A 14,004-nucleotide genomic window follows, 5' to 3' on the forward strand; every position below is an offset into this window, starting at 1 on the left:
GAGGAAAAAAAATACATAAATAAATACATATTCAGGACATTCTATAATACATTTTCTACAATTCTAACGAAACTTATCAGTCAGGGATTTCTCCAATTTTGTAAAAAAGTCTGGGCTCCATTTGGCCTTCATCCCTCAAACGTTTTATTAAGTATATAGGCAAAAATGGGCATAAATGAACAACAACAAAAACTAACCTGCATACACATAAGTAATAGTGTTGTGCATATGGCTGGATGCATTTATTTAAGTGTTTTAAAATTATTAGATCAATTGCAATACAATAGGCTTTTATTGTTTTAAAATGTGTTAGCCGTGCGTCTATCCAATAATCACTCGATTATTGAGACCGTTTAAGAATAATTTAAACATCTTTATAGTCCAAATCATTATATCTGATCCATCTTGGAAATGCAGGATTATTCATAGCGTGTGGTTTGAGAGACAAATTAAAACTTTTATTTTTAAACGTGTAGTTGTTTTTGCTTGGCTGGAGATCTGCAGCATTTAAATACATTTAAATCCGTTTTAGAGCAGAATGCAAGGGACACTCGCGGCCCCGCCCTCCGTTACGTCGTAGTCAAGGAGATTGCGTCCCTCTCTCGTCCAATGAGAAGCGGCGCTGGGGCCACGCGTGTATTGTTTAAACTGCTCAAATCTGACCGAGTACCCGGACCGAAAAAACTTCCACCAAACTGAGTGATGGCGGCCGTCGTGTCTGTTAGCACAGCTGCCAGAGATGAAAGCACAGACACAGAGCTCAGTCTCGTCTCTCGTCCGCTTCACGAAAATTACGACCTCGCTGCGGATCACGAAAGCTGGATGTCCAGGGACCGCCGACATCCCGAACTCGAACCGGGCCAGGTGGACTCAACCTCGGAACGCGAGTGCCAGCGGAGGGTCGACGAGGACTTGACATCACTGAGCCCCGAAGAGATAGAGAGCCGCTTGGAGAGAACTCGCCGGGAGTTTTACAACCGTAGAAAAATTATCATAAAGAATCTGCCCTCCGACGTTAGCAATCAGGTATGAGTAAAAAAAAAAATAGTACGTAGGAATTAGAGGTGTAATTGTTGGGTGGGTGGATGATTGATTGACTGGGTCGTTTTGCTAACCGTAGCCTAGCTCCCAATATGCCTGCCATGCTATCTATGTTAGCCTGCTAACGCTAGCCATTTAACTCGTTGGCTGTCTTTAACTTTTGTTAAAGCGACATTTTACTCTATTTAATGTACAAATGGTTTAACGTTAATGAAAAGCCAACACACAGTCCATTGGCAGTAATTGAACACAGTTGTCTTAATTTGTTTGGGGTATCTGACGAGCACGGTCTGGATTAACTTGCCAGGTGGTCTGATCTGTCAATAATGGTCATCTGTGGCCTGTAACGTTATGACCTACCAGCCCGGCCTCTAACAATTTGGTAACTCATGTACGTGTTTCTTTTTCTTTTCGTCTTCACTATTTAAGCTTTCAAGCCAAAGTGATTACACTCTCTCCATGGGGGTTAACAGTTACAGGTGCACTGGAATTTGTTTCCCATCAGCCTATCTGTTGTTTAAGCCTGCGTTTGGTTGTGATTTAGTCATGATGCCACATTTCTTTTGGAACGTGCCTGACTCGTGGGGAGCGCTGGGCCGGCGGGCGGTACCATTGTTCACATGGGGTGGGGGTGGGGTGGGGTGGGGGGTTAGTGGCAGTTCGAGATGTGAGTTGCAATATAACAAAAGGTGGAAGGTGTGGCGACAAAACGTTTCAGAAAATGCTAGACAGCATCGACGTTTGTTTGTGAACTGTCAAAAGCAGCTCAGAACAATTTCTCGCACAACAATGAGTCAGTTATTCACCTCTCAACCCCCCACAGGTGCGCCTGTTGCTAGTTTCCATGTAAAATTGAATTACTTAATTATGTGATTACCAAAATCTACAATTAAGTGATAATTATATGAGGGGAAAAATCTACAACTTGGAGTCAAATATAATGATGCATATTGTCCTGGGGTTGTGATGCACCCGCCATGGTGAATATAAATGTCTGGATGTAATTATTGTCTTTGCTTATTTCCTATTTACAGGAGGTCCATGAGCTGTTGGGCAACTATGACTTGAAGTACTGCTTTGTTGACAAATACAAAGGCACAGGTTGGTTGAACTGCTTGTCCATCATGTTAGTCATTGCATGTTCAATTTAAAGGAGTGAATGATTATCAGAGAATCTGTAAACATTAACAAAGAGCAGCAAACAAACTTTATATCCACAAAAACAACTCAGTTTGTCTGTATTTAGAGCAGTTCACTGTTTGCTACAGTCTTAAAGCGGAGGATGATTGAAAGACTTGACCCATAACTCTTTAAAAAATAAAAAAAGCTGAACAAAAAGCTCCTGTAACAGACACTTTTGTTTCAAAACTTTGATTAATCTCCAGTGTTTCATCACTAGTGTCGATAATATTATTTGTCTTACACTAATTATACCCCAGTTGTTTATGCTGGTATGTATTTGAGACATGTGGAGGTGTGAATACTCTATGTAATGCACAACAGCGTGCGAACTCTGGCAGCTTTGACACATAGAAAGCTCTTGTGAAAGTTTGCTATCAAAGTTGTCTGGGGAGGATTGTAAAGGTTATATGTCCTGACTCCATAAAAATATGCTGTCCAATGAAACCTTTTCTACATCAGTGATGCTTGATGTAGAAACAGTTGGCTGACAAAATAGGAAATTGAAGGAATAAGTTTATTCCTAACATGTCAGTCATATACTTGTTATACTTATGTTCTTATGACAGCCATGCACATTGTTGTCACTTCCTGTCAATTTGTTGCCAAACGGTGGAACTCCCTTTGACACAACACAGTTATTAATTTGTATGCATCCAAAAAAACAGTTTCTGTAATTTTAAATACCAAAACAATCAGAGTTAAATTACCCCAAGGCTGGTGAATCAATTCAGGGTAATGGCCTATTAGAAGTCTCAAAGCGGATTTATCAGTTGATGAACTGACATTTGAACAACTGAAACATCATGAATTTAAAATGCTTTTACACATAGACTGGCTGAAAATAATGGGACAGAAAGTGTTGGCCTGTAGTATTCCTGGTATCTGCCAAACTGTCACATTTCTATGTGCTTTCATTGAAAAGCTAGTTAACTTGTAAAACCATTTATATTACACTTCTTTTATGTGGCGTTCAGACATAAACACCGCCTCCCGCTTTTCTTTCAAAGCATGGGTAACAGGATGTTTGACATGGAGCAGCACCCTATGTGGCTCTAGGATACCTGCACTTACAACAGTCTGTCACATTGGTAGACATTCAGAAAGTGGGTGCCAAAACATTAAGTCATACAAGCCTAGATGTGACTTATTAGTGATCAACTTGAGGCTCAGTCACATGACTTTGATTCTTGTCAGCCACTATGACAACCATGTTATAGTCTCAATAATGCTGCTGTGACAAGCTGGTGTGCGCTGACATTATGCCACCAGCATTGTCTCTTATCAGACCTGCTAAAGGAGAAACGGTGTTAGAACTGAGGTTTGCCACCTGATACCTGCTGTGTATGAGAAATGGATCTCTTGATGCTGACTGAACAAATGTCACACTAACTTTACACAAAATTGTGTTTGCATCTCTTCCTCCCTCTGTCCCCCATCAGCATTTGTGACACTGCTCAATGGGGAACAGGCGCAGTGTGCCATCAAAGAGTTCCACCAGCATGTGCTACGGGACCGGGAGATCTCTGTGCAACTGCAGCCAACAGATGCCCTGCTCTGCATCGCCAACTTGCCCTGCGCTTTCACCCAGCAGCAGTTTGAGGAGTTGGTGCGACCCTTTGGTAACTTGGAGCGCTGCTTTCTGGTGTACAGCGCCTCCACAGGGCATTCCAAGGGCTATGGCTTTGTGGAGTACATGAAGAAGGACTCGGCGGCCAGGGCCAAGTCGGAGCTATTGGGAAAGCAGCTGGGGTCCCGCATGCTTTATGTCCACTGGACTGAGGTGGGCTCCCTAACATACCCGCTGCTGCACTCTAAATGCCTGTGCGTGGACCGCCTGCCCCCAAACCTGCTGACAGCTCAAGACCTCCGCAACGGCCTGGCTGACACCCATGCGCCAGCCTTCTGCCAGGTTAAAATCAGCACACACAGACACACGGCTGTTTGTTACATTTGATACATTATTCAGATAAGTATTTTAAGCCAAGAATAATGAATGTAATACCACTTTATAGCTGCAATGATGAGTTCATTACCGATTAGTTGACTGACTATCAGAATATATGTTCATTTATTAAGTACATTTATTTTCAAGCAAAAATGCCACATACCTTTTGATGGTCCCATGTTTTCAAATGTTTTTCAGTCCCAGTATAGTAAATTGATTCTCTTTTGGATTTTGGACTGGTTGGTCAGACTAAATCTCCTTAGGCCATTTTTCACAAGGTCTTGGCATTTTATATATCAAACTTGATTGAAAAAATGATTGGCAGTTAATGGACTGACACAAACGTGTTAGTTTCTTTGAGCATTGAAGCAACAGATAACACCCTCCCATCTACATTCAGTTTCATTGTAAACTGTTTGTGTAGCTACTGTTGATTTATGCTATGCAAGGCCATGTTAACCAACTGAGAGCTTTTTGGTGTTGATGGAATAATTTAAAGTAAAAAATATATTCCCTATGTGATCTTTCAGTACCTTTCAACTTTACCCCAGTTTTCCTGCCTGTGGCCACTCAAAGTTTCTATAGCAATGAGCATTGCTGGTCTCTATAGTGATGACCACCTGACTCCCCCAGGTGGTGTCATTCAGGGGGCTTTTCTGGAATGAGAGAGGGCTGTCCTTCTTTTTTTTTGCAGGACACGCATAGTATTACTTTTTCGGCTGGTTCCAGGATGTTTTAGGATTGTGGCAAAGGCAGTGACGATTAGAGATCATGTGATGATTAAAGGGAAATGGGTTTAGTTTCCCAGCACTAGTTTTAACAAGATCCAGCTGGCCTGGTTATGATGTATTTAAAGCTGGTAGTATTGAATGATAAAGGGGCTTTTTAAACAAACAAAATGAAATAAAAAAGCTATATAGTTTGCAGAAAAACACTATTAGTAATTTTAAACTTTCAGGAGGTGGTTTGATGTTTATACGAGAACCTTTCAATGGCAGAAAATTACCTATTAGGACGTTTGCTGTGTTATCTATAAACAAAACCCAGGATGAAACTTTTTTCCTCCTTTAGAGACTTTCAACATCACATTTAATTTAGGTTACTGTGTGTATTGGTAGTAGACCTTTTGTCCGATAGTCTGTCTGAGATTTTTTTTTGCGCCACTCCACAGTTGGCTCAGGGACAAGATGGAAGTTTTCGACGGTTCGCGGTATTGGAGTTTGCCACTGCTGAGATGGCGGAGGAGGCACAGCGACTCACTGATGGCAGGCTGCTGGGCGGGACACACATCAGGGTGTCCTTCTGTGCCCCTGGCCCTCCTGGAAGAAGCATGTTGGCTGCTCTGATTGCTGCCCAAACCATGGTATTTAAGTCCACTTGATATACTGTATTAATGTACCCAAAATTACCACCATGTCTGTGTTTGCCTTTTGGTCTTTCTCCTGATTGCCTGTTGTGTGGCCCCTCCCTTCAAGGCTGTGAACAGGGGTAAAGGCCTCCTCCCTGATCCCACAGCCATGCAGATTCTTACAGGCCTCAATAACCCCGCCACCCTCAAGATGCTGCTCAACCCACTGTCACAGGGGCACAAACAAGGTGAAGAGTTCTCACAAGCTCTTAATCAGTGGCTTCATTTTAGGTTTTGTTCTGGTGCTGTGGATCCTGATGTACCCTTTTGTGTGCAGGCCTCCTCGGGGCAGCCCCTACAATGCCCCTGCTGGGTAACCCTGCCCTCTCTGCTGCCCTGCTCCAGATGCTCCTTCAGAACCAGGCCAAGGCCCAGCAGGTACTACTACCTTTCTGCCTTTTCTATGACCTCTATGATCCTCTTCTACTCATTTAACCCCCCCACCCCACCTTTCTGCTCTTTCCCTCTTTACCATTAGCAAGCATTTCTGGGAAATCATCTTCTGTGGGCTCAGGTGCTGCACAGTAAAGAAAACCCTCTAGTGCTTTGTGTGAGTGATCATGGTGTTTGTGTTTTGGCTATCAGTTTGTGTTTGACGAGGCTAGATGGAGCCTCGTCTTTTTATGTAATTGGTGATAGAAAACGCGATACCTGGGTAGGTAAGCTCTCACTAGGGGTGTGTGTTTTGTTTTTTGTTTTTTTTTTCCCCTGTGTGTGTGTGTGTGTGTGTGTGTGTGTGTTTGGGGTGTACTTTTGAGTGGTGCTGAGTGATATGGTAGGTGTACTACTCCATTGTGCACACAGCGTAAATACCAATTCTGTAAGGACATAATTTCATATGTGGTGAGTAATTCTCAGTGCTGATTAAGTGTGCCCGTGTCGTTTTTCACTGCTCGAGTGTCGTAGCCATGCCGTGTGACCCTCTTGTGACACTGAACTCTGCTCTCTCCTTTGGCCAGCAGGCAGGACTCATTGGGGAGAATCCTCTGGCAGCACTGCCCGTCCAGCAGGGAGTCCATCTGCTCGGAGACCTGCCCCAAGGTTTGGCATCCGCTGACTCCAGCCGTAGCTCCTTGAGCCACAAACTGCATGTTTTTTGCTTTGCTTATGATTCTGAACATCTGTAGTCCTCGTTGCCTGTTAATCGTAGTTTTTCCTCTTTATACTGGTCATGATAATTTGGTCTTAATGGTATGTATGTGATTTAGTTGTGTTTACATTTGTAGCTTAAGAAATAATGTGTGATGCAAATGCTGTGATTTTTATATGAAAAACATGAACATTAATAATGTTATAATTTACAGTCTTGCCTCTTAATTCCCCTAGGTGGTGTAGTCCAGGGTCTAGGTCTTCAGACAGATCCTCTAAACCCCCTAAAGCCAATGCCACTTGGCAGAGCTCTGGCAAGGGAGCAGGAGTCCCCCACAGCAGCGTGCACCTTCCCCCAGACTTCCTCTCCCACCCTGCAGGGCATCTCCATGCCCCTGATGGGTGGCATGATGGGGGCAGATGGCCTCACAGCACAAGGGGTGAGGTCCCAAGTAATTTCCATATTATGCTTTCTGCCCTCGTCATCTTGTCCTGCTTTCTACCCAAGTGTAAATGAGAAACCATTTTTTTGTCCTAAGGCTAAAATTAATTACCCTTTCCCTCCGGTCAGGTATCCATACTAGGAGATCCTCCTAAAGATGCGAACCAGAGTGGCTTCCTCAATGTCAGCAGTGTGTTTCCCTCGGGTGAGGAGCTGATTTTGTACTGAGTGGTGCTGACTTAGAAGTCTGTTCTTGTTGCTGCATCAATTCACATATATAGATATAAAAGAGAGATGGCTGGATATAAAATAAATAATATTGTCTATCCTGTCCTACTCAGGAGGAAGCTGCAGACCTCATCCCTATAGGAAGAGGCCCACACTAAGTAATGTGTCCAACCAGCACACGCACCAGAGCATACAGCCAAATTACAACCTGCGCTACCAGGATTCATACAGCCCAGAATATCCTCCTCTACACCAGGTAACCACCCCCAGGTTTTCACTACTTTGTCCATGGAGAGACTTACTAGAGAGATTAGAGACATTTTTAAATGTTTATTCTTTTAGGTGCGGCTCTATTAGGTGACGTCATGGAGAACTGATGAATTTCGGATATAGTGCCTAAGTGCTCATTCAGTAGGCTATATGATGTGATCTGGTCTAATGCCCATCTGGCGTTTCTCCTCAGTATCCGCTGGCCCACTTGTACGAACAGCAGGAGAACCTTGATATTGGGGCCTTGGCAGGATTTGGTCAGCAGGTAGTTGTTAATGAACCATTTCACGACTACGTGAGTAAACTTTTAATGTTGCACAACATGTATAATGTCCTTTAGTAACACAGCTGTGAACTTGTTCAATTGTCTCTGCAGCTCTCTTGTAACCCTGAGTACAGTGAGCAGTTTTCCCACTACAGTTACCCTCCCAGCCCGCCCCTGTCCTACTTCAGCTCAGGTCCTGAGGCATCCAGTAACGGTAGCCTCCCTACCAGCCAGCTTAACAGGGTAAGTCTGAAGCTTTGGATGATCACTTTTCTTCTTGACATTAACCCTCTGCTTTGGTTTCAAACTATTGATTACTTGTCAGCGCAAAGAACATGAAGGTTTAGGGTTAGGGCACTGGAAGAGAGAAAATGTGCAGGGTTTGGTTCCAAGAATAAGCCCATGTTCAATAATTAATGTCACACTTGCACTGAGTGCATGAAGTCTAGGTCACTGAAAGTTGGTTGTTGTCCTCAGGCTGTGGGAATGCCTCCAGTGAGCCACAACACCAACTACCCTCCAGGCCTGGGAAATGCTGTGAAGGTAATTAAGACACCTTCTTGTCTTTTGCTTTTTGAGTCTACAATTTCATTTTTTTAAATTTTTTTGCTTTTAGACAAGGTGCTCTTTAATGATTTATTTATTTTAATTTTTCATTATCAATTATAGACTCCCATTGGTAGCCACAAGCGCGTGTTCTCCCGGCTGATCCCATCTCCAGAGCCGAGCCCTGAAGGCAGCTATGTGGGCCAGCACTCCCAGGGCCTTGGTGGCCATTATGCAGACTCCTACCTTAAGCGAAAGCGTATATTCTAAATACAGCTGAATGCTTCTTGCTGTATGAGTAGCCATTCAACAGCCAGGACACAATGGCATCTCCTCCGGTCTCCTCCAATGAACTTTAGCTTGGTGGTCCTTGGATTTGTCTCGTGTGTACTCCTGTGAGTGACCCCTGGAGGGTGCTGGGGAGTGCAGCCTGTTGCTATCTGGACAGTTGTGTCACTCCATGGGAGTTCTTGGTGGTTGTTTTTTTTTTTTTTTATTTCCCCTTCTGTTTTTGTGTGTGTGTATATATGATTTTAGTGTGTTAAGTTTTTAGTTTTTCCTCTTTTAATTTGACTTTTAATTTCCTGTTAAAATTTGTACAGTGAGAAAAAAATGGTTAATTAGCTAATGGAGTCTTCTCTTGAACCTTTTTTTTTTTTTTTTTTTTTTACTGTGTTGAGTGTGGTGTATCAGCAGAGCTATAGATAGTTTAGCCAGTTTTCAGTGGCAGCCATCGGCTGCTTTTTATGTTTGACATCTCTCACTATAAAGTGATGCTGTCCACCATTTCAGGCAAAGGGACTTCAAGCTTTACTTCAGAGGCTCTACTTTTTTCTTTTTTTTTCTTTTTTTCCCTTTTAAATAGCCTACCTAATTACATGTAAAAAGTTCAGTAGTTTGTTTAATGAGATGGTGTTTTTGTGTTATGGTGTTTTTTTTTTTTTTTTGTTGTTTTTTTTTTGTTTTCCCCTTTTTTCCACAGGGTTGTATATTTTTCTGACTATTGCTGGATTCAGGCTCCTCATTGGCTACTGTGCAGCTTTCCATCCACTAATGACAGCTGTATGCACCTGCCTGTGTATTGTGACGGTGAAGTTTTTTACCATTCATTTCTCAAGCCTTAACTGTCCTGCGCTGTTTGTCTTTTGATCCATACCCTCCAACTTGTTTACAGAATCTGTTCTCTACACTGGTTGTTGAGTGATGCACTTGGAGGGCCCAGGTCACAACCCAATCTGTTCTCACCTCTATAAGATGCCATTTTAAAGTCTCCTCTCACTCGTATGCCCATGAGTTGAATATTTTCTGTATTTATGAGTTGTGTTTTGCAAAGTTAAATTTTGAATGTCTTAAAGTCTAAACACCACACCTCAATGGTTGGGTGGGTGGGGCGGTGGACATGTGCAGTGTGCCATCTCTCGAGCTGCCAACAGAACATTTACAATCTCCTCAGCGAGAGGCTAAAATCTCAATTGAATTAGCTTCTCTAGACAAGTAGATGGCAGCTGGAATGATGGACATAGCTTGTGTTCAAAGTTATCCAGTAATGGTGGGTAGTTAAGTCTCCCTGGGGAGCTATTAATGGAAGCTAGTGGCAGGTGATTGGTCAGTGACATGACTGTCCTTGTATTTCTTTTTTTTTTTTTTTTTTTGTTGAATAATTATCTGGTTGACAGTTTGATTGTGAAAACCCATTACCTCTGACTTCTGCTAGGAAATGCAGCTACACTTGAGCCTCAACAGTGTTTTCTGTGATATCATCCTGCCCTGTGTTGGCTTCCATCTACATTTACCATTTCTGTGTTTGCTGTGTATATAGTTAAGCTTGATCATTTTCCTGAGTCCAAAACTTTTGTTTTCTTTAATCATACCTGCCTCTGGTCTGGTGTTGAATGAAGTTGCTGCTCCTCATGTTTTTGTTGTTTGCCTGTATGTTTGAAAGCTGATGTGTGACCAAGAGTGGCGCCACAGCAGACTGCTCATGTTGTGTATGGACCAAGAGGTGCGGTTGTACTGTACGACAACATCTGTTTTTGATTGCTTTTGATTCTGCTATCTGATCTGTACCGCCACGATTGTCTCAGTATGTGTGTGATGTGAGCAAGTAAATGTTATTTAAACTCAAGATGTTGTGAACTCGTCATTTTAAAAAAAACAAACAAACCTCAAGCAATAGACTGCAGCTCTATCTGTATACACTTTAAGTGCACATGTTTTGCCCTCTACACCTCCAGTGTGTAATATTTAGGATCTACAGACAGAAATGCAGTAATATACATAACTATGTTTTCAGTGGTGTATAAAGACCTTAGATAACAATTATGTTACCTTAGAATGAGCATGTTTCTACAGTAGCCCAAACGGACATACTGGTCTATGTATTATTTAGCAAGTGCCGATAGAGCTCATCAGCCACCTAGCTTCTCCTACGTGCTTGGAAAGGGGGGGGCGCGATTAAGTGATGGTACATTCATGTGATGTCCGAATAATCTGAATCTTTTTTCCTCCTAAAATATTGTTAATAGAGAAAGTGTACATGGGACATAAAGAAGTATACATAACTTTAATGCGTGCAAAAACATTCGTTGTACGTATTTTGCAAACAGTTTGTTTACTGTCAATGTAGAGTGAACTAGATGTCTGCATGCTTATATGCTCTGATGATGCTAATCCAACACATCTTTGTTGTAGTGTCCATGTTGATGCCACATTCTGAATTAAGAGCACATGAACACACTGAAGTCGGAAAAACAACTTCAGAACTTGGGGAAATGGAGCACGTGAATGCACTGTCATTAGTTTTGCAATTTGCAACCCTCACCACTAGAGGCCACTTAAATTTATACACAATCTTTAAGCACAACTCTCTCAACCTAGAGAGAGACCATATTCATCAACACTTGATGTAAAAATTAATATTGATATACACTGCTCAAAAAATAAAGGGAACGCTAAAATAACACATCCTAGATCTGAATGAATGAAATAATCTCATTAAATACTCCTTTCTTTACATAGTTGAATGTACTGACAACATAATCACACAAAAAATGATCAATGGAAATCAAATTTATCAACCCATGGAGGTCTGGATTTGGAGTCACACTCAAAATCAAAGTGGAAAACCACACTACAGGCCGATCCAACTTTGATGTAATGTCCTTAAAACAAGTCAAAATGAGGCTCAGTAGTGTGTGTGGCCTCCACGTGCCTGTATGACCTCCCTACAACACCTGGACATGCTCCTGATGAGGTGGCGGATGGTCTCCTGAGGGATCTCCTCCCAGACCTGGACTAAAGCAGGATGGAGCGAGACATGATGTCCCAGATGTGCTCAATTGGATTCAGGTCTGGGGAACGGGCGGGCCAGTCCATAGCATCAATGCCTTCCTCTTGCAGGAACTGCTGACACACTCCAGCCACATGAGGTCTAGCATTGTCTTGCATTAGGAGGAATCCAGGGCCAACCGCACCAGCATATGGTCTCACAAGGGGTCTGAGGATCTCATCTCGGTACCTAATGGCAGTCAGGCTACCTCTGGCGAGCACATGGAGGGCTGTGTGGCCCCCCAAAGAAATGCCACCCCACACCATTACTGACCCGCCGCCAAACCGGTCATGCTGGAGGATGTTGCAGGCAGCAGAACATTCTCCACGGCGTCTCCAGACTCTGTCACGTGTGGTCAGTGTGAACCTGCTTTCATCTGTGAAGAGCACAGGGCGCCAGTGGCGAATTTGCCAATCTTGGTGTTCTCTGGCAAATGCCTCTGTCCTGGCCTGTCTCCTTGCCTCCGTGCTCTGGACACTACGCTGACAGACACAGCAAACCTTCTTGCCACAGCTCGCATTGATGTGCCATCCTGTATGAGCTGCACTACCTGAGCCACTTGTGTGGGTTGTAGACTCCGTCTCATGCTACCACTAGAGTGAAAGCACCGGCAGCATTCAAAAGTGACCAAAACATCAGCCAGGAAGCATAGGAACTGAGAAGTGGTCTGTGGTCACCACCTGCAGAACCACTCCTTTATTGGGGGTGTCTTGCTAATTGCCTATAATTTCCACCTGTTGTCTATACCATTTGCACAACAGCATTGTTGCTTCCTAAGTGAACAGTTTGATTTCACAGGAGTGTGATTGACTTGGAGTTACATTGTGTTGTTTAAGTGTTCCCTTTATTTTTTTGAGCAGTGTATAACTAATGTGCATTGATTTAATGGAGGAACGGTATAGTCCCTTTAGAAAGTTTGAAGCTACATGAAGAAGCACGCTATATTTTAGCCTGATAAGTAATGGACCAGGACTGATATGCCTCTTCTCCATCAACAATGATTGCATGCACAGTTAGCTGATGCTTTGGCTTTGCTTTATTGCTTTTTTTTTTGTATGGTTCGGTAAACATACAAAAAATGCTTCTGCACACTTGCAGAGAGATCTTGAGGAACGGGTGCGGCAGAAAGACGGCATGACATAAACAAAATGATGCCTCTGCATCTGATAAGTCCTGGTTGTTGCCCAATATGGGAAAAAAATGGAGTCTACAAACAATAGCTGCTTTAGTGTCTCAGGACCTCAACAGCTTTTGCTGATGTGTCACATTTCCAGTGTATTTCCCCTACAACATGTTGCCAAGGGTCGCTCGAGGAGGCTCTATCAGAGCCATGTCTTTTACATGCGGGAATACTGTGACCTCTATAAATGTTATGCACGTTATGCCTGAGAGAATGATTTGTGCTCCCTTAATGAATAATTTAACAACCTCAAGTCAGTTATCAGCTGTAAGGGTAGATAAACCTCAGAGATTGCTCAAAAAACAGAATCTCAAGAAATAATTCTACAACTTAATATAGATACTGATAATTAAAAAAAACCTAAAGAATAACCTAAAATGTTAATGCTAACTATGTTCTTATATACCAAGTATTTTCAGCCTCTTCAAAAGGTAAAGCCAGGACAATTACCTCTTACCAGGCATAAACTGAGCTTAAAGTCATTTTATCAGATGGTTGGCTGTATGGCAGGACTAAGCTCTTTGCATTACTGTCCCTCACCTTTCAGACTATGATTCTATGGGACAAGAGGCAGTGAAGAGAGCTCATCTTCCTCTCAGCTGCCATCAGGATGAAAGGTTTTGATTAGCTGTTATTCTTGTGGTCCCACTGAGCCTCGAGGAGCAGAGCTGCTGATGGAGCTTTTCCCTTGATGGGCAAAAACACAACAGCAGTGCTGTTAGACTTGCAGCACAAGTCTAACGTAGAAATACTCCTGTTTTTATCATCAGCCTGTTAAGGACAATTGAAATGTGAACGCTGAAGAAATTATTGGGTCTTTTATTAGACCTAATGGAGTCATATTAATGTCTTTTTCCCAGCTGCTGGGTTAATATCTGTAATATTTGTCTGCAATGTTTTAGGCACCCTTGAAATATGTGCTCATACCTGCAGCCAGTCTACCCAGAGTTCTCAGAGGGATCCACTGAGGCTCAGTGGACGCTATGTCAGACACATTTAGATTTCTGCCTTTCATATTTCCACCCACACAGTCACCCTGCACAGTTGCTGGCGAATGCTGCTGAAACCTGTGATTTTCCC

The 14,004-nt window shown here is 42.8% G+C and overlaps 1 protein-coding gene across 9 annotated transcripts; it reads left to right on the forward strand.

Annotated features, from left to right (window-relative positions):
• Positions 1–592: 592 nt before the first annotated feature.
• On the forward strand, positions 593–10,541 carry raver1 (ribonucleoprotein, PTB-binding 1). Of its 9 annotated transcripts, none has more exons than XM_038702700.1 (15): positions 593–1,026; positions 2,076–2,142; positions 3,663–4,132; positions 5,340–5,531; positions 5,644–5,764; positions 5,854–5,954; positions 6,055–6,126; positions 6,536–6,617; positions 6,903–7,105; positions 7,237–7,312; positions 7,449–7,591; positions 7,799–7,900; positions 7,982–8,113; positions 8,348–8,413; positions 8,540–10,541. In XM_038702700.1, exons 1-15 carry the CDS (start codon positions 703–705, stop codon positions 8,684–8,686), a joined length of 2,298 nt encoding a protein of 765 aa, XP_038558628.1. In that variant the 5' UTR covers positions 593–702; the 3' UTR covers positions 8,687–10,541. The 9 variants fall into 9 exon arrangements, with proteins under 9 accessions (XP_038558628.1, XP_038558647.1, XP_038558638.1 ...); XM_038702719.1 differs by having other exon boundaries at positions 7,799–7,873; XM_038702710.1 differs by having other exon boundaries at positions 6,539–6,617.
• The last annotated feature ends 3,463 nt before the right edge of the window (positions 10,542–14,004 follow it).

Source organism: Micropterus salmoides, unplaced genomic scaffold (assembly GCF_014851395.1).
Source record: "Micropterus salmoides isolate LMB-PRFRI ecotype aquatic unplaced genomic scaffold, ASM1485139v1 Ms_hic_scaffold_10, whole genome shotgun sequence".
Lineage (NCBI taxonomy): Eukaryota > Metazoa > Chordata > Actinopteri > Centrarchiformes > Centrarchidae > Micropterus > Micropterus salmoides.

What these genes read in the sequence shown, in the direction of transcription:
- raver1 (XM_038702700.1), top strand. Translation starts at nt 703, where the DNA reads ATGGCGGCCGTCGTGTCTGTTAGCACAGCTGCCAGAGATGAAAGCACA. An exon ending in ATGCGCCAGCCTTCTGCCAG is followed by an intron (nt 4,133 to 5,339) that starts GTTAAAATCAGC and finishes GCCACTCCACAG; the next exon opens with TTGGCTCAGGGACAAGATGG. An exon ending in AATATCCTCCTCTACACCAG is followed by an intron (nt 7,592 to 7,798) that starts GTAACCACCCCC and finishes GTTTCTCCTCAG; the next exon opens with TATCCGCTGGCCCACTTGTA.